Source organism: Plecotus auritus, assembly GCF_963455305.1.
Source record: "Plecotus auritus genome assembly, chromosome: 8".
Lineage (NCBI taxonomy): Eukaryota > Metazoa > Chordata > Mammalia > Chiroptera > Vespertilionidae > Plecotus > Plecotus auritus.
Genome location: NC_137782.1, coordinates 84,820,375 through 84,847,362, shown reverse-complemented (window position 1 = coordinate 84,847,362; position 26,988 = coordinate 84,820,375). Strand labels below are relative to the sequence as shown.

Genomic DNA, 26,988 nt, shown 5'->3' with positions numbered 1-26,988 from the left:
TGTGTGTCTATTACTCTGAACATATATAAGGGTCATGTTTTCTTATCCCTTCAGCCATCCTATGTTTTTTATTAGAGCATTTAATTTATTTGCACTTAAAGTAATTGTTAATAGATATGTATTTATTGCCATTTTATTATTCACATTTTTTATCCTTTTTCCTATTTCCTTCCTAAATAAGACCCTTTACCATTTCTTTTAATATTAGTTTGATGGTGATAACTCCTTTAGGTTTTTCTGGTCTGGGGAACTCTTTATCTGTCCTTTGATTCTAAATGATAATTTTGCTGGGTAAAGTAATCTTGGTTGTAGGTCATTGCTTTTCATCACTTTAAATATTATGTGTCAATTCTGGCCTGCAAAGTTTCTGTTGAGATATCAGCTGATAGTCCCTATAGATAACTACTTTGTTCTTGCTGCTTTTAAGATTATCTCTTTGTCTTTAACCTTTGGCATTTGAATTACAATGTGTCTTTGTGTGGGCCTCTTTGGGTTTAACTTATTTGGGACTCTTCTGTGCTTCCTGGGCTTGTGCATCTATTTCTTTCTCCAGGTTAGGAGAGTTTTCTGTCATTATTTTTCCAAATAGGTTTTTAATTACTCATTCTCTCTCTTCTCTTTCTGACACCCCTATAGTGTGAATGTTGGTACACTTTAAGTTGTCCCAGAGGCTTCTTATATTATCCTCTTTTTTCTGGGTTCTTTTTTTCGCTTTGCTGTTTTGTTTGGTTGTTTTCTGCCATCTTGTCTTTCAAATCATTGATTTGATCCTCTTCTTTATCTACTCTAACTGTTGGTTCCCTGTAATGTATTCTTCATTTTAGTTATTGTATTCTTCATTTTCAAGTGGTTCTTTTTTGTTTTTCATCTCCATCTTTATGTTTCCTATCTCTTTGTTGAAGTTCTCACTAAATTCATCTACTCTTCCCCTAAGTTCATTGAGCATCCTTATAACCAGTGTTTTGGATTCTGCATCTGATAGATGGCTTGTCTCCATTTTGTTTAGTTATTTTTCTGGAATTTTGTTCTGTTCTTTCATTTAGGACATGTTTCTTTGTCTCCTCGTTTTGACTGCCTCTCTGTGTTTGTTTCTATGTATTAAGTAAGCTGCTATGTCTTCCAGTCTTGGTAGAATGGCCTTATATAGTAGGTATCCTGTGGAGCTCAGAGACAACCTCCTTGATCACTGAAGCTGTGTGTTTCAGGTGTTCTCTCATGAGGGCTATGCATAGTCAGTCTCCTGTTGTAGTTGAGCCTTGCTTGCTGTTGGCACATCAATGGGAAGGATTTACCCCCAAGCTGATAGCCTTTGAGGACTGGCTGCTAACATGGCATAGGAGCTGCTATGCAGGGCTGACCCCATGGAGCATGACTCACTTCAATAGGTCTCCAGTGCATGCAGAGTCTGCCTCTTGAGTGTGTTGTTCATAGAGGTGAATGGGCAGTGCTCTGGTATGGTCTGAAGCTGTCCACCAGGTGCACTGGCTTTGGGGTCTCCCAGGAGTTTTAGGCCAAGATCAGCTGCCACCTATGTCCTGCCATGGGTGACCTGGCATAAGCTACAAAGCTGCTTGTACTGGTCTTGGAGGTGCCTGAGAGAGGCCATGCTGCAAGCCAAGGCTGGCTGCTGCTCCTGCCAGGATTGGGCCACTTAGCAAGAGGTGTGGGACATGGCAAGGCCAGATGTTGCTTGCTTGGGGTTTATAAATCTTTGAGGGATTTTTAAACAGTCCACAGCATGAGCCAAGACAGGGCTTTTGTATGGAAAAGCCACTGGAAGCAGCTTGGGTGGGCCTACAAATTAGGTGTAGTGTAGTCTGCAGGTTGATGGAGACTCAGATATGGCACCTGCCTGTGCCTGCAGGAGGGCTCAACAAAGGAACAATGGCCTCTGCCAGCATTTCTGCCTGGGAGAAAGCTGCCCCTTCAGCTCTTGCCCTAAAGCCAGACAATTCAGCTCCTCCCATTATGTATCATTGCACCTTTGGAGCTGCTGCCCTTTTAGAAGAACACCAGGGACTCCAGCAGCCTTCTGTCTCACTCAGCCACACTCCCTGCTGGTTTTCACAGCCAGAAGTTCTGGTGACTTCTCTTCAGGACACTGGACCCCTAAGCAGGGGAGCCCAGTGTGAGGATGGAACTCCTCAATCCTCCAGGGAGCCCTCCACAGCTGAAATATCTCTCCCGATTTCTGCCACATGTGGGTATGGGGCAAGCTTTTTCCTCACTGCTGCCCCTCCTACCAGTTTTGAGGTAGCTTCTTCTGTATACCCTTAATTATAGGAATTCTGTTCAGCTAGATTTCAGACAGTTCCAAACCATTGTTGTTCTGCAGTTTAGTTGTAAATTTGATGTTGGGTTATTATTTATTTAACCATACTCTTCATGACCTTGAACATATTGTTGATAAACTACAAATTCACAGCCCAGCCACAGTGGCTCAGTGATTGAGCATCAACCTATGAACCAGGAAGTCAGGGTTGGATTCCCGGTCAGGTTGTGGGCTCCATCCCCAATGTGGGGCACTGCAGGAGGCAGCAGATCAATGATTCTCTCTCATCATTGATGTTTCTATCTCTCTCCCTCCCTCTTCCTCTCTGAAATAAATAAAAATATATTTTTAAAAGTTTTAAATAAACTACACGCGTGCACACACACACACACACACACACCATACCAATAACTGAAAACTTCCTGTGAGCATGTTCTTTTCCCATCTTCTGATGTCTTCTCCATCTCACTGAAGGAATGTCTGTTGGGAAGGAAGAGAACATAAGGCAGAAACAGGTCAATATTTGGGTCAGAGAACTTGGGCTGGACTTGAAGGGCTGAGTGACCTAAGGAAGGCCCCATTCTGTGGCAACAAAGAGAACAGGCTCCCAGATGGGAAAGACTGGTTTGAAGCATCAAGTCTGAGGCTGCTTTTAGCTCCTTCCACAACTTCTCTTTATTTCCCAAGACCCAAGTCATTTGGGGGGCAGGGAACTCCAAGAGTGAACATAAAGAAAATGTTCTGTATTTCTAAATGCAACATGTTAAAAAGGAGAAAAGAATGAAAGAAACAGGGAAGTAGAGATAGGATTTCTCTTTCCACTTTCTATGTAACTCTAAGGATTGGGAAGTAGATCTCAGGTCTGAGACACAGAACTCCCACCAGGACCAGATGTTCCTCTTCATTAGCATCTATTTAGCACTTTATTCTGAAGACTTAGAGGAATGAATTTACGAAATTTTGTTTTTAAAGGGAAAAGCTAAAATCAGGATTTTTAAAGGTATAGACCTATTAAGCAGCTTAATACAATCTCTTCATCAGCTTTCTTATCCCCAATCCACATTGCTTTAACATCAAACATAGATTAAGTACTTGGGCCAAAATTCTCATTGTGTTTACATTAATTCTTCATGTGCTTATATAAATATGGTAGAAATAAGAAGAATTTGCCCACAGGAAAAAAAAGTATGTTTCCAACCTTTTAGCAGTTCTTACCTGGTAGAAAGGAGCCCTTTTCAGAAGGCATGCCTTACAAGAAGGGTAACATGGTCTTGGCACTAATTACTAGTGCATCTTGGAAATAGAATAACCCTTAAGAAAACAACTTAAGTTTTTAAATTCTTCTCACCTTTGAGATACAAATTTTAATTCTTAAATGTTTCCTGTTATGTATGTTGGAAGATATTGGGTGACAAAGCAAGGGAAACAGTGTGTTTCTTAATGGGGATGGGGATGGGGTAACTTGGGTATTGTCTGTGGGTTCAGTTTTTTTTTTTTTTTTAAATATATTTTATTGATTTTTTTACAGAGAGGAAGGGAGAGGGACAGAGAGTCAGAAACATCGATGAGAGAGAAACATCGATCAGCTGCCTCCTGCACACCCCCCACTGGGGACGTGCCCGCAACCAAGGTACATGCCCTTGACCGGAATCGAACCCGGGACCCTTCAGTCCGCAGGCCGACGCTCTATCCACTGAGCCAAACCGGTTTCGGCATGTGGGTTCAGTTTTTATGAGCCAGGTCATGTTATTTTTCTCATGTGTTGGCAGGCAGTGCCACTTCGGCATCAGGTCAAATTTGGGGGTGGGGGGTACCATTCCTGTGGCTATCACAAGAGGCCCAGGTCTTTTCTAGGAGGACATACAAACCCCACTCAAAACTCAATAAACAGGAATCTTCTTGTCACTTTCTCTTCTTTTTGATCTTTCGATTTTGCTTCTTAAAATGCATATTAGGGTCAAGAGGTTGGAAATATTTAGGACCAGTCAGTCCTGTCTCTTTTCTTTTTCAGGGCAAGCCCAGCGTCAGAGGTTCACAGAAAGGCAGGATAAACTGGGTTCCCTGAGGCCTCTTCCTTAAGGAGAAAAGTTAAGGGGGCTCGGTGGACCTTAGATGGCACAGTGTGATTGCTGAAACTTTGCTTAGACTGTCTTCCATGCTTGGAAAATGACAGCTTCCATCTTGCAAACGAATAGTTGCCATAGGTCTCCTCTCCTCCCCAGTCAACCAGGGAGGTCCCTGTTTAGGAAAAACGCAGCCCAGGAAAAGAGGTGTAGTGGGTGTTGGGAGAGCTAACAATTTGTGGCCAGGGTGGGGGAGAACTTTGCTTGGAGCAAGTTTAACCCACTACTTGGGCTTCTGGCAGAGATGGGTTCTGAGTCCTGTGGGCTGGGAAGGTGAATCCTGGCATCCTGGCAGTGGGGAGAGCTAGTGTGGCTGGTGGGAATGAAAGGAGAGAACTGTCAGCAGATGACGAATTTAACACTGCTCATTTTATCAAATCACATCTCAACATCCAGCTCCAGACAAGATGAGTGAAACAGTACTTTAAGGGCAGGGCTATTCCACCTGTGGTCAAAAACCTTAGGCAGCAGCAGTCACTAGGAAGCTTGTTAGAATGCAAACTCCTGACCACCTCCCCAGATCTGCTGAATCTGAATCTGCATTTTAACAAGATCCCCAGGGAGTTCCTATGCACATACAGATTTGAGGGGTGGTCCCAGGCCTGATTAATTACCTCAGCCCCAGTGAGTCACTGTTGCTGTATTATGCTACCCCTCCCTGTAAAATAAAACTCTGGGATTTTCCCAGAAACTCCAGGATCCTTCCTTTGAAATTACTTTTGGAAGTAAAATTGACTAAGAGTGAATACAGACACGTACATTAGAAACACTTGAGCGCTCCCTGTGTGCCAAGCCCGGAGTTCTCACACAGACAGGACAAGGTTCTCAAGCCAACACCCACCACCAGCAGGAGCACTTCCCTGCTATTTCCTCCTTCTTTTGAAAGCTAGAACCCCTAGTATCCCTTTGGTGGAAAACTGATACTCTAGAAAGGTTACAAATGGTAGTGGGACAGGAATGGTGTACCTAGCGCTCCTGTGTGACTTACTATACTCTGGCCAGACCTATTCTGCTGATGTCATACTGACTGCTTCAAAGGACTGAGTCCTTGGTTTTCCTATCAATTCTGAGTCAACACAGGCAGAACACTTCTTGGGTTTTAATGCATCCCTGCCAGCAGATAGACTACTTCTGAAGGGTGAAATGCAGATTCCCTTTGCAATGGGATTTTGACATTTGGAAATTCCTGGATCATGGCTGAAAAGAGACATGAAAACAGGAAAAATCAAGTTCTGCTGGAACCTGTGACAGAAAGAAGGGAGGAAGTACAAGAAGGAAACAATCTCTCTAAGCTCATGGCTTTGCCTACCTTGTTCAAAGCTGTATTTCCACTATCTGGAATAAAGTAAGTACTCATTAAAACAGTGGCTGAGTGGACCAGAAATATATAAACTTGTCTTCATTATCACTGAGTAATGTTAGAGCAAGTTATACATTCTTCTTTTATGTTTACACAGAGCCTCCAGCCCCATCACTTTGAGATAGAAACAAGAAGCAAACAACTGCTTCATACACATAAGACTCAAAATCCATGCCTGGCTAAATTCTTTCTGATCCCCACATCTGTCAGATGCTTCAACCTTTCATACTTATTAAAAGTGTGTTTATCCAAGTAAGTAATCAGTGTCTAATGAAGCCACATCTGAATTCTCTCCCTGGGTAAGGTAAAGGCTTCCTAAGAAGCAATGCTGGGAGCCTTATTCTCCAGGTCTGTGACTGACTCACCATGGGCTCCTGTTCTTAATGAAGTTCAGTGCTTGCCTTTTCAGCAGGAATAACTGAGACTTCCTCCAAGAATAACATCCAAATGTATGAAATAGCTCACAGGGCCACAAATGCAGATGCATCTAATTTAGGCATCCCTCAAAGGGCCATTTATTCTCATTCACATTGAGTGCTATTATTGCTACTAAAAGTTGCTGTTTCTTTATTTTTATCTCTTCCAATTATTTTAATTACCTGTTATAATAGTCCCACATACCAGAAATATGCTTAAAAACTCAAGAATGGTGGACAGGATGCCAAGTATATACCAGAAATATTTGTCAAACCCTGGACCCGAGTGGGCACAGCACCAGCCTCCCCACAGGCCCACACAGATGAGGTGGAGTCAACCCAACCAAGAGAGAACCCACAAAAGGTGAACAATCCATAACTGCACCCAACCTTCCAAACAGCTATCCAAATTTACATCCACAGAGAATAATCCATGTGCCAAATTCCTCCTAACAGTATCTTGAGGACAGAGTCTCCCTTCTTTCCTATACCATGTTAAGAAATCACCATCTGTTGTTGGCATGAATGTATCACTTTCTTTTCTATCTCAACTCAAGAAAGAGTATAGTTGCCCTAGCTGGTTTGGCTTAGTGGATGGAGTGTCAGCCTGCGGACTGAAGGATCTTGGGTTCGATTCTGGTCAAGGGCACATGCCTGGGTTGTGGCTCAGTCACCGGTGGGGGGCCTGCAGGAGGCAGCCGATCGATGATTCTCTCTCATCATTGATGTTTCTATCTCTCTCTCCCTCTCTGAAATCAATAAAAATATACTTAAAAAAACGAAGAGTAGAGTTCACTTTCTGACATAAGTAAGGAAACAAATACTGATTTTTTTTTTTCAGAAGTCAAACTCTTGGTCTGTTGAATGGTGGCTTCACTGATCTTCTTTCAAGTGTAAGAACTGAACAAAAATCTGTACAAATTATTTTTGCTAAAGTTTCCATGATATCAGATCTAATAATCTAATTACAAATTTCACCATTAAATAATAAACATGTAATAATAAAATATGTTATTTTATTATATATCACTATACATTACCACAATACTGCATGAAAAAAAGTAGATTGAAGATATAATTCTACCACCCAAAAACAATTAGGGCAATTAGCATTGTATTGATTTTACATTTGTATTGATTATCAAATTTTATTATTACTAATTTCCCATCTTTCCCTGTGAATCTTGCCCAGAAGAGCTAGAATGTATGCAGGTGCATTGTGCACTAAACTTACAATGTTGGTCCTGGCCCATGTGGCTCAGTTGGTTGAGCTTTGTTCCAGGCACCAAGGGGTCCAGGCTCCATTCCCTGTCAGGGGACATGCCTGGGTTTCGGGACCCCATCCCTGGAAGTAGGGGGCATCCCTCTGCCTTCCTCTCTCTAAAAGTAATAAAAACATTTTTTAAAAAAACTTACAATCTTGTATCTTGTTTTCCCCCCACTTTATCAGCATTTTCCTGTGTTTTTGCAGAAGACTGAGACCTGCTGAACCTTTCCTGCAGTCTTTCCATAAACCCCCTCTGATAGACAGCTCTTAGCTCACCTTTTCAGTTGTCCTCTTCATAAACAACTAGTGTTTGGCCAGCCAAGAACTATGAAAGCCAGAAAAAGAGTATCTGAGGGTGTGCTCAAGTAGACTCCTTTTAATTGTCTGATTTTTTAAAAACAGAATTTCAGAAATAACAACCCATCCACAGAAAGTGAAAGATTGAGTATAACATTTGACAGAATTCTCTCCTCTCTCTCCTTCTCTTCTTCTCTCTCTCTCTCTCTCTCTCTCTCTCTCTCTCTCTCTCTCTCTCTCGTGTGTGTGTGTGTGTGTGTGTGTGTGTGTGTGTGTGTGTGTCAGACCTGGGATGGAGGTGTGGGTCACTTTTGATTTTTGCCCAGAGAAAAGCTTATTTGAAAGTGAAATGTATATTTTCACAAGACTTTGCCAAGTCACCTTTCTGTCTCCTCTGTGTTAACCTCACCTGCAGACCTGCCTGATCATGCCCTAAAGCCAGGCCTGTCCCGGGTATGAATTCTCTGAAAGGCTTCAGGGGTTGAAGTATTGATCAATGGAATGCAGCTTTTCGCACATCTGATATTTGACTGGTTATCGCTTAGGGAAGTTCTGTTTATTGATGTCCCCTTCCCTGGACTAGTTTCATATGACAGAGGGCTCTGAGAGGAAGGAGTTTTGCTAGGAGATGCAGGACCATAGCGTCCTCTTCTCAGGAAGACAAGAGGAGACCCAGATTTAAGCCCAAGTCAAACCTGCTGGTACAGCGTCCAGAATAAAAACAGCGTGTTAACCCCAAGCATAGTCATCGGTTAAAGGCAGCTTTATTCGAAACCTAGGCAGGCAGCACCGAACGAAAGGAAAAGAAGGGGAACACGGGCCAACGAAAGCTTTGTGGGTCTCAGTCCTACTAGGTGGGTTTAAACTGAAGGGGACCAGGGGAAATATCTGTTTTCGGCCCCAGTTACCCGCGAACGTTTTCCTGGAGAGAAGCTCCTGGAGCAATTTACAGCATTCCAGCCCAGGCCGCCGTGCCAGACGCTCTGAATAAACCTTCACAAACCAACCGAAGCTGCCGGAAAGGACCCGGCGTGTGTAGGGAGGTGGCACCTCCAAAGACCAGGGCGCTGGGGAAGGAAAGGAACCCTAAGCTGGGTGCAAGTCCGGGATTCCTGCAAAGCCACTGGTTCTGGGTTCCGAGCAGTTCGCCTCTCCCTACCCCTACCCCACCCCTGAGGCCCAGCGCTGAGAGGGTCCCTGCCCAAGGCAGTGTCTCGACCCAACGGGAGTCCTAGGAGCCTTCGGAGGCCGGAGGAGGCCGGAGGAGGCCGGTTTCAGTTTGCGCAGAACTTAGGGGACTCCGAAGAAATGCCAACCCACTGGAGGCGTGTTCCGGGAGATTGTGAGAGGCTGGCGCCCGGGTTTAGGGGTGAGGAGCGCGCGGGTAAATAAGGGCTCTGGTCGGTCTCAAGGGCCGTGCGGCCGACAGGGGGCGCGCTGTCACTGCGGACATTGGTGCGGAGCGCTCCCCGGTGCCCACTGAGGCCCGCGACGGAGGATGGGGGAACTTGTAAGGTTCGCTCTTTTAAAAAGGTAGCTTCCTTCCCTCCGTGGACCTCCTCTCCCCGCCCCTGTCCCTCCTTTTACTCTAGGAATCATTTCTAGAACTATATTTAGACCAGGAGCCAAAAGAGAAAAGGAGTGGACTCTCATATACATGTGCGCACCAGAGTATTCTTTTTCGTTTTCAATTTCATACACACTAGAAAGCTGTCTGTTTGTTGTTGTTTCGTGGGGTTTGTCTATTTGGCGTCTTTTTTTTCCTACTGAATGTGAAAAGCAGCAGTAGGAAGGAGGAAGGGGACTTAAGGTGGTGTGTGTGTGCGCGCGCACCTTTCTGCCTTAGGCCTGCGCATAAAGTTTTAAAAAACAGGCAACTGCGCCAGTGGCTACCCTTCTTTCCCAAGTCCTCGGAACTCCGTGATAGATGCTGGTTCTCTGGTCCCTGTGCCTCCCCTTTGCACATCTACACTACCTGTGCATATACTCCCAGGGGACGCTGCCCGTGCTGGGGGCCCTCAGCGCTATGCATGGCTTCAGGGAGACACAGACTTTGGCTTTGGGGGATCCTGCCTTGGAACTTGCTCAGCGTGCTCATTACGCCCTCAGTATCAATTAGTCAACCTATCCTGGCGTTTCAGCTCTAAGGAGGCTGCCACTGGCTCCATCTTTGGTTCAAAGTGATGCTGGGCCGGCCTAGTGACCTGGGGTACAGGGAGGGCTGGAAGCCCTGCACCCACTTGCCTTCTAGTCTGACCCTCAGGGTCCTTCCCTTCCTTGTGTGCATCCCCCTGCCTGCCACCTCACTTGTCTTCTGCCACCGTTACCCACAGCTTTGGAGAAGTGAGCCAGGTGCCCATAATTTCTAGATTTTCCTCTATCTTTGAGGTGGAGGTCTCAGGGCTGGGATCCACAGGCCCAAGATGGGTTTTTAGAACCAAGAAAGGGCGCTCACATCTGAACACCAGGTAATCTGGGCTCTCTGGGGTCTAGGGGCTGGTCCAGGGCAGGTGATCATTTGAACCCAGAAGCTGGAGCGAACATTAAAAGGGAGTATATGGTTGCTGGGATTTCCAATTCTTACAAAACAGACCCCTCGGGAAAGCAGAGAGGACAGAGACCCTCCTGAAGGGATTCCACGCGCTGCGTATTGATTCTTTTATTCCTTTCCCTCCTGCCGCTTCACTCCCACTCCACCTCCTGCCCTGTTTGTTTTAGTTACGAAATTCTGTGGTCACCTCCGTTGTGACTGAAAAGTAACCTTGAAACACGGCGTCCGGAATGTCAGAGACAAATTACAGTCTCCCAACCGTCGGCTGCAGCTGGCCGGGCCGCGTGCGCGCTGCGCCGGGACAGCGTTCCTCCCGCCGGCCACCCCCCTGTCGGTCGCCGGAGGCCGGGCTCCGAGAAGGCAGAAAGCCAAGGCGGCCGGACCGGCGCGCCCCGCGCCTTCCGGGCCACTCGGAGTCTTAACTAATAGGGAGGGGCCTCCCAGGAGCAGCGGCAGGCGAGCTAAAGGTGTGTACACAGTTTTTCTAAATACGACAGCGCTTTGCAAATTGGCTCTGTCGCCGTCTTGTTGTTTTGACAGGGAATGAACACTGAGAGCGAAGAAACCGGGATAAATAAGTGCGGCTTTTATAAGGCTCTGCAGAGAAAAACTGGGCGCCTAGGCCGAACGCGCCCTCCGACAGGAGCCTTAGGCGCCAGGCGCTATGGGACGGGGAGGGGGTCAGAGCCCTGGGCCTCTCCGGGGATGGCTTCCTCCAAGAGCTCTCCCACGGTCGCTCCGGGTGAACGTGGAAGGAAGGGGGCCGTCCTGGGGAGCCCTGGCGCCCACTCGCCTGGATCGCGGGTCCGGGCCCCACAGTCGCAGTCGGGCGCGGCGGGCTGTGGCCGCCGAGGGGCAGGTGCGGGGCGCTGGCCGTGGCTCCCTCTCACCTAGGTGTGAGCTGATTATTCAAATGGGCTGCCCGGGGTCTGGGGATTGGAGGCCCGCGCCAGCGCGCCGCGCTATATCACCAGCCGCCCACGTCACTGCGGCACTTGTCGGCTCCGCGGTCCACACCTCCTCCTCCTCCTCTCTCCACCCCCCACCCGCCCCCGCGCCGCGCGCTTCCCGCCGCCTTCCCGCAGCTCCGCACTGCCAGCCTCGGGCTCCACCGGGCAGCCCGCGAGCGCGAAGGCGGCGGGCGACCGGCGGTGGGCTTTGCGGGCACCCGGGCTCCGGTCAGGCCCCCTCCGATCCTCAGCCCCCTCCTCAGGCGACTCATCTCCCCCCTCCCGCCCACTTCCAACTACCACCTCCGGCCAGCCCCGGGAGAGAGAGGGAGTGGAGCCCAAAGAGAGGGAGCGAAAGAGAGGGAGGGAGGGGACAGTGCCTTAGCTGACTTTTTTTTTTTTTTAAGAGGGTGGGGGTGGGGGGTGATTGCTGGTCGTTTGTTGTGGCTGTTAAATTTTAAACTGCCATGCACTCGGCTTCCAGTATGCTGGGAGCAGTGAAGATGGAAGGGCACGAGCCGTCCGACTGGAGCAGCTACTATGCCGAGCCGGAGGTAGGCACTCGCCTTTTCCGGGGGGACGTGGGGTGGCGGCGTCCGCTCTTTCTTTCCCCAACCTCGGGACCGCTTTCCTCGCCTGCATCCGCCCCCCACCCGCAGCCGCTCTGGGCAGCCACCTTTTCCACCCTCCTTCCACTCAAATGGGTCTCTTTTTTATACGACACACTGTTAGCCTTGAGATAATATTAACTTTGTGATCAAATATTGACTTGCGGCGCCTCCAAATCCTCTTCGTGGCCGAACCACGCACTATCCTAACAGAGTTATGTTTGGCAGCGCGCGGCTGGGGAGGGGTAAGAGTTCGGCGGCGAGGGGGTGGGGAGCTGGAGGGAAGAAGGTGGGCACGAGTTGGGGGCTGAGGTGGAGGCGAAGAGTTAAAGACTAAAGGACAAAGAGAAAGTTTGTGGCTGCAAACCCCAGCCGCCCTAGTTCACTTTGCCGTCCCCTCCCTATCCTTTCATTCAATGCCTCCGGCTGGCCCCCGACTCCGCTCAGGCCCTGAGTTTCGGTTCCCCTGGGGCCAAGAATGGGCTTCTGAGAGGAAAACTGAACAGAGGAACTTGGGACAGTCCTCTCTTGAGGCCACCCGTGTCGCCCTGCGCAGGGTCCCACAGGTGGCTCGCTATGGCCTTGGCGGCGACTCACTATGCTGGCCAGAGTTGTGGAGACTCTGGGCAGGGCAGAGATTTTGAGGTGCCTGGCTTGGGGTGCTCCAGGGGACCCTTGTTTTAGAATCCGAGCCCGGTGGAGAAGGGCTAGGAGCTAGCCACACTCACAGAGCAGCAACCCTCTGGCCACCTCTTCAAAGGCGATCACGGCACTCTCTGAGTGAACCGGACGCGGTGTGCTGGAGGGGGAGAAGTGGGGGGTACGAGGGATGGACTCCCCAGAGGGTCAGAGCTGACCTGGTAGCTGGGAGGTCAGGGCGCAGGGCGCGCTCTAGCCACGGTGCTAACGCGTGTGCCTCCGCCCCCGGGTTCTGTCCGCAGGGCTACTCCTCGGTGAGCAACATGAACGCCGGCCTGGGGATGAACGGCATGAACACCTACATGAGCATGTCGGCGGCCGCCATGGGCAGCGGCTCCGGTAACATGAGCGCCGGCTCGATGAACATGTCGTCGTACGTGGGAGCCGGCATGAGCCCGTCCCTAGCCGGCATGTCCCCCGGGGCGGGCGCCATGGCCAGCATGGGCGGCTCAGCCGGGGCGGCTGGCGTGGCGGGCATGGGATCGCACTTGAGTCCCAGCCTGAGCCCGCTCGGGGGGCAGGCGGCGGGCGCCATGGGCGGCCTGGCTCCCTATGCCAACATGAACTCCATGAGCCCCATGTACGGACAGGCGGGCCTGAGCCGCGCGCGCGACCCCAAGACGTACCGGCGCAGCTACACGCACGCCAAGCCGCCCTATTCGTACATCTCCCTCATCACCATGGCCATCCAGCAGAGCCCCAACAAGATGCTGACGCTGAGCGAGATCTACCAGTGGATCATGGACCTCTTCCCCTTCTACCGGCAGAACCAGCAGCGCTGGCAGAACTCTATCCGCCACTCTCTCTCCTTCAACGACTGCTTCCTCAAGGTGCCCCGCTCGCCCGACAAGCCCGGCAAGGGCTCCTTCTGGACCCTGCACCCCGACTCGGGCAACATGTTCGAGAACGGCTGCTACCTGCGCCGCCAGAAGCGCTTCAAGTGCGAGAAGCAGCTGGCCCTGAAGGAGGCCGGGGGCGCCACGGGCGGGGGAAAGAAGGTGGCCGCTGGGGCGCAGGCCTCGCAGGGGCAGCTCGGGGAGGCCTCTGGGCCGGCCTCTGAGACTCCGGCGGGCACCGACTCACCCCATTCGAGCTCCTCTCCGTGCCAGGAGCACAAGCGAGGGGGCCTGGGAGAGCTGAAGGGGACGCAGGCTGCGGCGCTGAACGCCCCGGAGCAGGAGCCTTCGCCTGGGCAGCAGCAGCAGGCCGCTGCGCACCTGCTGGGCCCTCCCCACCACCCGGGCCTGCCGCCTGAGGCCCACCTGAAGCCCGAGCACCACTACGCCTTCAACCACCCCTTCTCCATCAACAACCTCATGTCCTCTGAGCAGCAGCACCACCACAGCCACCACCACCACCAGCCCCACAAAATGGACCTCAAGGCCTATGAACAGGTGATGCACTACCCGGGCTATGGTTCCCCCATGCCGGGAAGCCTGGCCATGGGCCCAATCACGAACAAAGCGGGCCTGGAAGCCTCGCCCCTGGCCCCGGACACCTCCTACTACCAGGGGGTGTACTCCCGGCCCATTATGAACTCCTCTTAAGAGGGCTGTGGCCTGGCTAGCCCAGACAAGAGAGAGGAAGTAGGGGGCGTGGGGGGAGACTTTGAGGTAGGGGTGTTGGAGAGATGCAAGGGAGAAGACATCCAAGACACTCCCACCCCCAGGGACAGCAGTCTCCCCTCACCCTCTGCAGCTCTTTTCTCCCAGATGGGCCACACTGATATGTATCATTCATTCTATATAAGGAGGGAAAGGGGACAAAAAGATAAAGCAAAAAAGACAAAACGAAAAAAAAGCCCCCAGTTTCCACTACTATGTAGATGCCTGCTTCTTGAAGCACCCTAGAATTCTGATTTTTGTTCTCACTCTCCTCCATTGCTGTTGTTGCAGGGAAGTCTTACTTTATTTAAAAAAACAAACAAACAAACCCACAAAAAAATCCCTCCATAAAAAAACAAAACAAAAACAAAAAAATCCCACAAACTTTTGTGACTCGGTGTAAAACAATGTAGTTTTAACAAAGAACCAGAGAGTTGTGCTATTGTTTAAAAAGAGATAAAAAATGATGTAAGGGTCTGTTGTTAATGACCAAGGGAGAAAAATGCATTCCTGTTCTTGAAACAGTGAAATCCAGGTCTCGGGTCTGATTAATTTATGCTTTCTGAGTGCTTTATTTATGGCGTATAAATATGTGTTCTGGCTGCAAGGATCAGAGTTCCCCAAATCTATATTAAAGTGTTATTGCCGGTTTTATTCCTTGAATCATCAAGATTTTTTTTCTTTGCCTGAATCAAAAAATAATCAGGTCTGGAAATTATTTAAAAGTGGAGGGAAGGAGATCCTGGCTGACGGCAGATTTTATTTTATTGGAGGAGGGGTTGTTGCTTTACCAACATTTTATTACAATTTTCAGACATACTGAATTTGAATGGATTTTACAGAAAATACACATGTACCCATTGCCCAGATTTTACAATTATTTCACTGTTCTTGTTATATTGCATATCTGTCCACCTATCTAGATGCCATTGGTCAATTTGGCTTATATTCTAAGGGCATTTCAAAGTAAATTTCAGACATTAGTGCATTTCCCCTAAACACCTAAACAAGCACACCATTAAACAGAACACAATATTGTTTATAGTTACTTTTGGAGTTTTTAGTTTATCTTTACACACAATGAAACACAGATCCCAGGCCCACCATTCCATGGGTTTGATGCAGGTTTATCTTTCAAGCCCGGAGCAATCCACATATCTTGATTTTCCACCTGAGCCATGTGAAGGTTCAATGTTGCTGACATCTCTTGGGTTCTAGAGCAGGCTTCTCTGGGAAGAAGCCTGGATTTTACATGTTTTGCTGTATTTCCTATATTAGCTCCCTAGACCCTTTAAGTAAGTGAGCCCAGGTTGAATTTGCAAATTCCTGGTGCAGTACTTGCCCTTTTCATTGCTGCATCTCTGTGGCATCCGTTACCTTCCTGTGGAATCGGAGCTCTGTCTATACTCCACCACCCTATCCCAGCCTCCTCCTTCACTTGGGTGTTCTGCACAACATTGGGAGACTAGCTGAAGCCCGGGACTAGCGCGGGGTCTGGAGAAACAGATGACTTTCTCTTGGAATTGGTTTAAAGGGTATGCTCAGTGTGATGTTCCAAACCTCCATTTCTATTTGGCCCTGGCTGCGTGGCTCAGTTGGTTGGGGCATCCAGTACATCAAAAAGGTTGCAGGTTCCATTTCCAGTCAGGGCACATATCTAGGTTGTGGGTTCAATCACCAGTCAGGGTGTGAATAGGAAGCAACTGATTGATGTTTCTCTTTCACATTGATGTTTCTCTCCTCCTCCTCTCTCTAAAATCAATAAAATCATAACCTGGGTGAGGGTTTTAAAAAAATAAAATAAGGTGTATTGAGAGCGAGGCGGAGATAAGGGGGTGTCTTGCCGGGCTTGCCAAGTGACAGTGGCCAGTGGAGAGATCTGAGTCTGCAGGGTCTTCCTCCCAACGCCCTAGCACAGCGTACAGTTAGCGGGAGTTGGCAAGCTAAGATTGCCCTGCACAGGGGATGAGGGGTTTTTCTGTGAGACTAAAAGGAAAATCCAAACTTATAAAGAAATACCCAGAATAAATTCTTACAATCCTGCTAACTCTACCCACAGACACCCTAAATCAATGGCCAATCACAGTGGGTACCCTGGAGGTGAAGCACAAAGGCACCCCCACCCCCCCACCGCCGCCCTCCCCGACTTGGCTTTGCCCAGGGCATCTACTGGCCTGCAAGCTGGCCTGGGGAGGTCAGGAGCCAGTGTCTTTGAGGGCCCCTCAGACTTGGGGCCAGCCTGAGCACAGCTTAGCCAGCTGTGGGTAAGAAATGCAGGTTTCCAAGACCAAGACTTTTTCTTCGAGTTTCTAAAGCCCAGGATCTTATTTCCCGGACTAATCTTAGGGCTTCCTGACCATCCAAACCTGGAGTGTCCCAGCTTCGTCCCAACCTTAGAGCCTCTCCTTGCATCCTCTGCCACCTTGAGAGGTCTCTGTCACCTCCAACCCTGGCCTTCCCACGCGCTGAGGGAGTTTGCCCTCGCCTCCTCCACCCTCTCCCGCCTCTAAATCCTTGTTTTTAACGCGCCTCATTGTCCTGAGGAGCATAGGGAAGAGAAATTGGGGCGGGGTAGCAGTGGTATCCGGAGGCAGAATCCAGTTATCAGGGCTGTCTCTCCCCCTGGCCAGGACACACACGTCGTGAGCCCGGCCTGAAATGTGTTTCATTATCACATAAAAGGCTCCTGTGGCGAAGGAGCGGAGAGGCCGAGCGGGAGGCCGAGTGGGGGACAATGGAGGCTGAAAGCGCTGCCCTAACCTGCTATGTTTCGTATCGCACGCCCATTGTGCGAGGGTCGTTTTAAACTACTTAGAGCGCACCCCCCACCCCCAACTGATCCCGGCTGAGGAGATAGAGTTCTGTCCGAATACATAAAAAGGACGTCGGGAGTGGGCGCTTTCGGGGGTTTCAGCGCTTCTCGTTCCTTTCACACCCCACCCTCCGGCCACCGCCTCCTTCCCCTCCAGGTTCCCAGCTTACTAGCTCACAGTTCGCCCTCCGCCTGCCTTCCCCCAACTCTAAATATTGCAGGGTGCAGGGATTCTTTTTTCCTCCCCCCTCTCTTTTCTTCCTCCTGCCCCCCCCCCCCCACGCCCCGAGCAGAGAACGCGCCGATTTAAGCAACCGTGATCTGTGAATAAACAAAGTCAGTAAACAACCGAAAAAAACATTCTAGATCCGAATTCCAGGAGGGTAAACTTTCCATGCCACGTCAGACTTCAGCAAATTTGCACAGATATTATATTGCCTCCCCCCGCCTTTATTATTCTTTTTTTTTTCCAGGATCCCATTGTACTTAACTGAATTTTATAACGCTGATCGATATCTTGGTAAAATATTCATTTTTAAACTAGCGGGCAGTGAAATCTTTGCTTTGTGTGCTAAAGTCAACAGTCGCTGGGTTTGAGCTCAAATAAATGCGGGGATGCCTGGGCTGGGAGCAGTCGGCCGCTACCCTCCGCGCGCCGGACGCTCCGCCGCCCGCAGCCCGAGCTCCGCAGGTAGGCAGCGCGCCCAGTCGGGGGGCCGCGCCCCGGGGTCCTCCGCGCGTCCGACCCCCACCCCACTCCTAGTGGCTTGCCTCCCCTCCCCCGGTTAGTACTTATCCCTTCCGAGACCTCCGATCCCAGGGAAGGGGGGTGAGGATTGGAGGGGGAGGTAGTGAGAAGCTAAATCCGTAAACCCAGGAGTTTGTAAGGTGGCCTTTTGCGGGGGGTTGGTTTTACGGGGGTTTTCTAAGAATGCGCGGTGTGGGAGGATGAGGAGTGGAAGAGTTATAAACTCGGACTACATCTGGGCTCTGAGCTCAGCTTGGTGTGGCCCCATGCTCTGGGAAGCCAAGGCCCGTCCCCGCCGCCCCTCGGGTCTGTTTCCCAAGGACAGTGGGAAGGTGAGGATGGGATAGCACCTTGGCCTCAGAGTCAGAGTGGGGGTCAGAGGAAAAGAGCGTCCTGGGAGTGGGGTGGTTGCAGAGACAGAGGCTGGAGAGTAGCGACACACTCCCCCAGCGCGCGAGAGTTCGAGTCCAGCCCGGGCGTTTCCCCAGAAGCCCTGGGGCCTAGGCTGTGGCTGGGGTCAAAACCCAGCGGAAGAAGGGGAGGGGCGACGCCTTTGCCAGCAGCCGGAGAACTTTTTTGTTCCGGCGATCAGAAGCCGCTGGCGGCCTTCACGCACAGGCGCGCGCGGCGTGCGCCTGGGAACCTCGGGTGTTATGAGTCCAGTCCAGGAGGAAAAGGCAGCAACTCACGGCGGGGCCATTTACCACCCCACTGTCCCCGCACATGGCTCGGCAGGGGCGCGCTGCGGTGCCTAGGGACGCGAGTTTTAAGGATCAGAGTTGAACGCATCTTTATAGGAAGGCGCGGGCTCAGGAAACTCGGAGTTCCTTCAAATACTGCCAGTTGAAACCTCAGGACCCTCCGTTTCCAGGGAACAGAAAAAGGTGTCCTTCCTCTAGGGTCTCACCATGTACCTCCTCGGGAGGTTTATTTTAAAAGCAATGTATCCGGCCTTGTAAGAGGCCCAGGCCGGCTCGGGTACTCTGGATACCTCGCCAGTGAGAGGCACTAGGCACCCGGCCCACAGACATTGCCCGCCACCCCAATTGGGAAGCCCTCCTGCTGTGTCAGAGTCCCCAGATCGGGAACACAAATGGACAGAAATCGATCCCGGTCATTGACAGCGTCAGTTATGCGGGCTCTGTCTTGTGTGGCAACCTAGGGCGCCCCCCTCCTTCCCTTTGTCCAGCTGAGTTCCTCGCCTGCTGCCCTCCGAATCCGGTCTGGCTCGCGTGGCTGGTTATCTGCGCTGAACAACAGGGAAAGTCTGCAGGACACAGGGCCAGGCTAATCGTTTTTAAATAATTAATGCTTCCCCGTTCCGCTGGTAATGCGCAGCCTCGAATTCGTCAATTACTTGTCATTAGCCGTGTGTACTCCGTGGCCTTCCCGGGTCCTTTGATGGCGCCAGGTCACCTACCCAGCCTAACCGTGGCCGAATGAAATGTGCGGGCCTTTGAGAGCCAGGTGGGAAGTAGCCTCGACCCTTCATTCGGGGCGAGTTTTGAAAGAAAGACCCCCGCTGAAAAGATGTCATCTTCCAAAGGGCCAATTTAAACGCTTCATCTTTGTCAGCCGCCTACTGCCTTTTCCGGGCTTTAAAACGGAAGCCGGTCCTCAGTGTTTTGGGGGCCTTTTAATGTGGGGGTGTGGAGAAGGGAAGAGAGAGATGAGGTTTAATAGAGCAGGGGTAGGACTGTTTGCTCAAGATGGTACCTGAAGACACCTGAGGTAACTGGTTTTGTTTGGGATAGTGCCGCCTAGATAATATCTTCTGGAATGTGTAGGTTAGGACTGTCGGGGAAAACAGCAGGAGGGGATGTAGGAAAGGGAAGCTTCGATGAGTCCTCACCCATCCTTGGACCTGGCATTGCAGAATAGTCCGTGCTGGCTATTGCCCATAGACTTGTAGGCACCGAGTCCTGCCACACAGAGGAGCCCCCTCTCCCCCTGTCACCCACGTTAGAGCCACCAGTCCCAATCTGCTGTCCCCTGCTGTAGCAGAACAATATTTTGAAATGTCTTTGCTGGGTCAGGGAAGCTGAAGACACTAGCACCATGGCAACGCAGAGCAGCCAAGGATTTGTGGAGTAAAATTAAAATATATATATACATAAAGAAAAAACTTCCCGAAAGCTTGCAGCTCCATGTGATTACAGTTCTGCTTCTTCTTTCCCATCAAGTGTTCTTCTTTTTCCAGTAAATAAATATCTGAGGGTCTCAGAACCTTATATGCCCCATTGTGAGCCCAAACAATATGCAGGATCTACAGCTCTCCTTGCTGCAAAGGCATGTCTGGTCCCAGTTTTACAACAGACTTCAGATCACAGTTTCTTATAGCGTCTACCCCCAGGGACTGGCTTTTCTCTGAGAAAAGGAGACAAGAAGATATTGGAGATGGATCAAAAGATTGTGAGGCAGTGGGGGAACGGTTTTAAAAATGAATGGAGAGAGGCTGCCTGGAACTTGCCTGTGTGCTTGGCCGGCCCTGGTGCCTGGGCAGCTCTTTAGGCCTTTGGCGTCACGCTCACATCCTTTCTGGGCCATGTCACAATGAGTGAGATTTTTTTTTTTAATTTCTTTTTTATGAGATGCACCGGATATGGAGAGGAAGTTACAGGCACCTCCAGAGATTCGCAAACAAAAATCGCATGGAGTCGATAATTCCATGGAGTAGTTGCAGGTCCTCAGTGAGGCTCTGCAGAGTCCCAGCTCCTTCTCCCTTTGACAAAGCTCCCAGGGAGTGCCCTACCTCTGAGCGCTTCAGGGGTTGCCAGGGAAGCCTAAATCCTGGGGCATCTTCCCCATTCTGTTCACAGCCTTCCTGCCCACTCTCTTATCCTTTTTCTCCTTTCTTCTTTAAAACAATCATGTGTGTACCCCACCCCTGCCCCCTCCTGCCATTGTATTTGCTGATGACCTAACACGCTCACACCGAAAGCCACACACAGAAAACCAACAACGTGGGATGGGAGGAGAGACCAATTATGATGGAGGCTAACAAGCCCGGAACACCCAAGTTGAAGCTGGCTGTCTCCTGGGAGACTGATGGAGGCTTATTTTACAAGCTGTCATTCCACCCTGGTCCCTATTGCCAGACTGGAGGTAATTTCTATTCTCCCCTCCCCCTGAATCCTCAGGGCTTATCCCCTGCAGCAGCAGCTGCCACCACAGCCCCTTTCATGCACAGGTAGAGAGGACAGGGGTGTTTCACATGCACCTTGTTCCTATTCCTGAAAGAAACAGGAACACATCTTCACTGCAGTGTGATTATTATTATTATTATTATTATTATTATTATTATTATTTTAACATTAGTGGCTGTTTGTCAGAGAGCTCCAAGCTCACTGCCAACAAGATATGGACTGGTCAGTTGTCACTGTCACACTTGCTCTCCCTTCCTGCCAGGTTCCCATGAAAAGGCATTGACTTTTCCTTTATACTACCTTTTCCTTTATACTACTCTCCTCTCTCTCTCTCTCTCTCTCTCTCTCTCTCTCTCTCTCTCTCTTTCTCTCTATTAGATAACACAACTTATAGCTGGGAATGCTGAAAGAAGCAACCCAAATTAAGTTCATTCATTCATTCATGCTGAATTAGAGTTCTCACGTTCTCATTTCGACAAGTGCCTAAAGTGTGCTCTCTCCTGAAGCTGACTGGAGGCAGCACCAGTCCCTGCAATGCAGGGAACCATGATGCCAGCAATATCATATCATAAATATATATATATACTTAAAAACATCAAATTGACCGAAAGAGAACAACCATATACGTGTGAGGAAAACATACTGGCATTATGCACATTGCAATTTTGCAATGAGAATTGTTTGCTGTGTTTTAGTTCTACTTGCTTAAGCAGTTTCACTTCTATTTGATAAAATGATTGAGGACTAGATTTTTTTCATAGGCAAATCAGCTTTTCCTTTGTTTCATTTATCTGAAAAGAATAAAACAGGTTTTAAGAATAAGCAGGAAGGTTTCAGGTCAGGGTTGGTAATAACCCCAGCAAATTAAAATAGGATCGGATGCATGTCAATTTTGACTTGCTGTTTCATTAGAAATATGATCTTAATTAATTATTTCTTCTTTCACAAAGCAGACCTGGTTGTATAATGAGTTGTGTTGGAAAGTTTTTGTTCACATCAAGAAAAGCATGTTTCCTAATTTGAAGACATAAATGTTAAAAGCTCACTGCTTTAAACTACAAAATGTGATCTTGGTAAGTGTTCAGAGGAGAGAGTTTGTGAGGAGCTAAGGCATGACATGGATGGCTGGAGAACCAGGAAGGAGAGATAATGATCATATGACATTTTTATTTTTTTATTCTTTGTGAAGGAGCCTGGTAAAGTGTTAGCCAGGGCAGGACTTGGGTCATAGGGATCTCTGTATGGAGGGTGAGGCATCTTTAGAAAAGAAATCAGGAGATCAACATGTGCATACTCTGGTATAAAATATGTAGCCCTATACTCAAGCTTTCTGCTTGCTATATGTTCAAAAACCCAATTTAAGAAATTTAAAATAAAAGACACCAATTCCACTATATGGTTTCAATTTAGTCTGCAACTCTAAAGCTCCATTAAACTGGGTTGTTCACACATAGAAGTTCTAACTTCAATGACGTGCTGGTTGAGAAAATTCACCCTCTACCCAGATAAGTGAGTCTATTTCCTGGCAAAACATTGCCTTTTACTGTACCATTTTAGTATTTCTTAACTTGAATTCTCCCTTTTCCTTCATCACAACTATATTCAATCCAACTACCATAGAGTGGGGTAACCTGTCCACCATGCAAGTTGTCTCAGGAACATGACCTCATTTAAGCTTCCCCATACCCCACAGGTAGATGTCAGAATTGATGGGTGATGGGCCTGGGACAGAGAGAAATTAGGGGACCTGTTTCAATTTCAGAGCTCAGCATTGAACTCAAGTCTTTCAGCTCTATGTTCTTTCAATTTCTTTTGACTTCGTATTACCTTGAACACAGATCTCTCTGATTCATATTCTGTAGAAAGCATGTCTTCACCAGAAACCCAGGTTTCAAAGTGAGCCGCTTTTGGTAGAGAGTGAAGCCCAAAATGTAAGGGGAAGGCTGGAAAGAAACAGGAAGATCTCAAGAAGAGTGAGGCGTGGGTACTCTCCCTCAAAGGATGGGGGAAATCCCACCCAGTAAATTAGAAGGCAATAAGATGGGTTACCACTGGGATCAGGCTGAGTTCTTATTTTCTCTTTTGCAGCAACACAGTTAGAATTCCCATGTGACCTTGGTCCCTCAAAGCTGGCCAGAGGTTCAGTCAGGCCTGAACCTGCCACTTTTCCCCATTGAAACTTCCAAGGCCAGCTGGTGAGTGCCAGAAGGAGGAGACAGCTCTTGTATTGTGATTAGCAAGAGAAAATGCCAAAGAGAAAAAAGTCAGGGGCAGAAACAATGGCCTGACCTATGGGCTTAAAACAATACCAATAGCCAAATTATCTCTTGAGAGGCAGCCTGTCAGCCTTATTCCTTACTGGGGATTCTGAAGCAGGCCTAGGAATGTCCTGAGACTCTTGCCTCTGACCTCCCCCTGACCCGCACCTGGTGGCCTGACAGCACAGGTGACAGCACAGCTGGAATGCACACACCACCCACAGCTGGGCTTCAGTGCTTCCTTGCCCCTACCCCAGCTGCAAGAACAGCAAGACCCCAGACCCCACAGCATGCCTCCCTCCCACATTATATAAATGCAGATCTGTATAAACACCTGCCTCAGAGGTTTGCCCATGAATAGGAGGCTGGCTAGACTGACTGCCTAGTTCTATGACAGAGGGAGGATGTGCCCCAGCACTCAGTAGGCCTGCAGTCTGGAAGAATAGCACCATCTAGTTGAGTGCACAGGAGCACATGGGTGTCCAAGCCAAAGATGGCTGACACCTGCTTGCACCAGGCCCTGAGGACTTGGGGCTGATTGAGCACTGGCCGTCCTGACAACAGGGTCTCAGGTTGGACATGGAGGGCTCCTTTCCCCCACCCCCTCCCCAACATTTTTAATGTAAATTACCCGGACTATCTGTTTTTAGTGGTGTGGGATTTTCTTCAGACTTAGCATGTTCCATTTGGGAATTTCAGGGGAGGCTCTGGACAACTGGATTCTAAGGCCAGCTCCACACACAATGATGTCTAAGATATGGAGATGACCAACTCTTGAAAGTGAATGAGGTTCTAGATTAAACCAAACTCCCCATTTCAAACTGGATAATTGAGGTATTAGACTAAGGTGGGGAGAAACCCTGAGAATGACAGTTACCCAAACTCAGATCAGGCTCTGAGCCTTCTAAATATTGCAAGAGAAGGGGAGAATGCAATTTTAGGACTATTGATGGGGGTAAGTAAGAGGGGGGGCAGATATTCGATCTATATTTTGTCTGCTCTCCATTTTAATTATCACTCCCCTCCCACCAGCAGAGTTTGCCAATTAAAGGCCAATCTCTCTTGATTTCTTTGCTTTAAAAGGACATTTCGATTCACCCAGGCAGACAATTAAATCCCCCTCTTGCCTCTCCCTTCCCAGAGCTCAGGAACAAGATGCCTCCCTATCTCTTGCCAGCATTGAGCAGTGGAAAGGAGTTGATCTCAGGTGCTAACCTGCAGTTATCAGAATGCCAGACTCATTTAGGGAGCTCAACTCGGGAACCCCAGGCGATCTTTTCATTGATTGTGGAAAGAGCTGTTTAGATTTCACCCTTGCTCAGTAAACAACTAAAAGTAACTGCCGGATTTCTTCCTTGCATTCAGTGAAATATCTCTCTCTCTCTCTCTCTCTCTCTCTCTCTCTCTCTCTCTCTCTCTCTCTCTTTCTCTCTCAACACTTCTTCCCTTCTTCAGGCTAAGTAACAACCAGACTGTGTTTCTTTTATAACACCCTAAGCTAACCTCCCCATCCCCAGGCTTTTGGGGGATGCTACACCTTCCTCTGAGGACTCAGGTCTCTCCCAAAGAACATAGCCTCCCAGTTTTCTAAATCTGTAGGGAACATTTTTGAGAAAGTGTTGACTCTTTGGCTCCTTACCCTGTCACCTCCAAAAGTTCCCACCTGGCTAAAATACATGCCAAAGACTTCTCGGTGTCATTCCTCCCTGGCCTCTCTTCCCTCACAGAGGTCACCATTCCTGGTTGGTCTGTGACAAGTCCTTGGCAGCTCTGACCCAGCTGAACGAAATAGGGGAAGGGGGCAAATTTGTCAACTGCAACGCAGGAGCACTGCTTCTGCACTCTGGTCCTGGATACGGCTCTCTTTGGGATAACAGGAAATTAAATTGGTAAGCTTACTCTGATGATCAAACTTTTAAGGTTTTTAACAAGACCCCCATTTTACTCCTCAATTCTGAATAGAAAAAAAGGGAAAAAATGTTTCCTCTTTGTACACAATTTGCAATTCTCTGAATTGACCACTCTTTAAATTGGGCGCCTTCATCTAGCTGCACCTCTAGGAATAGGTTTGCTCTGAAGGGATCCTGTGGAACATGCACACTGTGTCATCTATTTGTGCAAAATAAATAGATATAATTGCCAGCCATCACTACAATATAAAAGATTAGTACAAATCCTAATCAATGATACTTTCAAATTCAATAATTCTTTAAAATGATTTGATAAATGATAAAGAACAGTTTTTCTGAAGACATTTGACACTATCAGCCTGCAAGGAGCGTGTTTTAAAAAATTAAGGACTTCTTTTTTTAAAGTTGGTATGATTTCAAATGGAATTTTTTTCTTGTTTGTTTAAATGCCCTTCACATGATAAAAAAAATATTTTTGAAGTTAGATCACTCAACTTAAAATACAGTTTTCTTACATTTGTCAGCCTCAAGCAAAAAGCCTTTTAAAAGTCCCACAAATCTAATTTCTGGATCTGTTCTTTTCAAGATGCCAAAACTCTAATATCTTTTCTTTTTTAAAAACCGCTATCTTGTTTATGAGCTATCCAATTGAAAAAAAAATCCTAAAATACAAAACACGGATTTCTTAAGATTTAAAATAGAAATATCTTCCACAGTATCGTGTTCCACAGTAAGAAACATAAGCAAATATATTTTTTTAAAAGGAGAGTCCCTGAAATTAGACTGCTAATTTATTATATGAGGTACCCCTGGACAAATCAATAAAGTATGTCATTTCTTTGCTCCTTGCCGTTTCTAGGACAATTTTGTGAGATAGAACATGCATTGGGAGTTCCGATATATTTATTATGTGTCATCTACCTGCACATTTGATGAGGCTCAAAAATGTCTTTGCACTGTGTGTAGCCCCTATGGTGTGTCCTGAGAAATCGAAAGAATGACAAATGGCCGTCCAGGCGAGTTACAGCCTTGGGGGTAGCTGCTCACTTGTGGGTCACAGTATCCTGGCTTGGTTGTTACTGACTGCTTTTTTGCATTATCGGCTTTGACGTGACTAACGCTAATTACCCAATCTCACCTCATATTTGTCTCTAAATCTTGTATTTGATCAAATAGCTCACTGGCGCTAATTAAACCTCTCCTTACAAAGACGATTTCTCTGTATTTCTCAGTGTTTGCCTTTCTAGCTATGAAATTTACCTGAAAAACATTTCTGGGGGAAGCGAATATATTGATCGTTTTTGGATTGTTGGAAATATTTAATTATATATATATATATATATATAATATATATATATATATATATATATATATATATATATGTTTCTGGGTGAAATAGAATAGATTCTGCATAGACTAGGAATTGGTTTTCTTTACCTACTCTCTGCGCAGTGTTTGTGCGGGTCTCCCCACACCTGGGCTGTTTAGATATTTTGTAATAGTTCACCACCTCCCGAGCCCAGTCAAAGCCACGTTAAATTCTGAAAAATAATTCAGGAGAAACCTGCAGACATCAGTGGGACGTGGGGTGCAACCTCCCAGGGCACTCCCGACACAAGCGGCATGCTGTTTGGTGCAAGGGGCGAAAAACACGACCTAACCGTGTTTACATGTGTATTCAGCCATGAAATTGAATATTATCAAAGTTGGAAAAAATGCAAATCAAATTAAAACCAGGGAAAATTGTCTTTGGAATTACTGCGGCCTGGAGCCCCCAAGTGTTTGCTGAAATTGAAGCATTTAGAAAATGAAAAACCTCTCAATTGCTCTTCGCTGTTCCCTGACCCCTAGGTATGAAATTTGTGCATTAATTCCACTACAAATGTATTGTGGCTCAAGCATCAGTCATTCGTCCGAGGCATCAGTCACATTGGAAAATAATTTTTTTTTCTAAAGTTAAATGTCTC

The 26,988-nt window shown here is 48.1% G+C and overlaps 1 protein-coding gene and 1 long non-coding RNA gene across 4 annotated transcripts in view; both read left to right on the top strand.

Annotated features, from left to right (window-relative positions):
• Window positions 1–10,499: 10,499 nt before the first annotated feature.
• Window positions 10,500–14,808, top strand: FOXA2 (forkhead box A2; the record flags this gene model as incomplete). Of its 3 annotated transcripts, XM_080685713.1 has the most annotated exons (3): window positions 10,500–10,753; window positions 11,721–11,790; window positions 12,786–14,802. In XM_080685713.1, the coding sequence occupies 2 exons, from the start codon at window positions 11,722–11,724 to the stop codon at window positions 14,088–14,090; spliced, it is 1,374 nt and encodes a 457-aa protein (XP_080541839.1). In that variant the 3' UTR covers window positions 14,091–14,802. The 3 variants fall into 3 exon arrangements, with proteins under 3 accessions (XP_080541839.1, XP_080541838.1, XP_080541840.1); XM_080685712.1 differs by lacking the exon at window positions 10,500–10,753 and having other exon boundaries at window positions 11,704–11,790; XM_080685714.1 differs by lacking the exons at window positions 10,500–10,753; window positions 11,721–11,790 and adding an exon at window positions 11,978–12,089 and having other exon boundaries at window positions 12,786–14,808.
• Window positions 14,809–17,585: 2,777 nt separating this feature from the next.
• LOC308256119 overlaps window positions 17,586–26,988 on the top strand; it is a 58,704-nt gene continuing 49,301 nt past the window's right edge. The window contains exon 1 of the long non-coding RNA XR_013961411.1: window positions 17,586–17,650. This is a non-coding gene — a long non-coding RNA (uncharacterized lncRNA). The remainder of the gene's footprint in view (window positions 17,651–26,988) is intronic.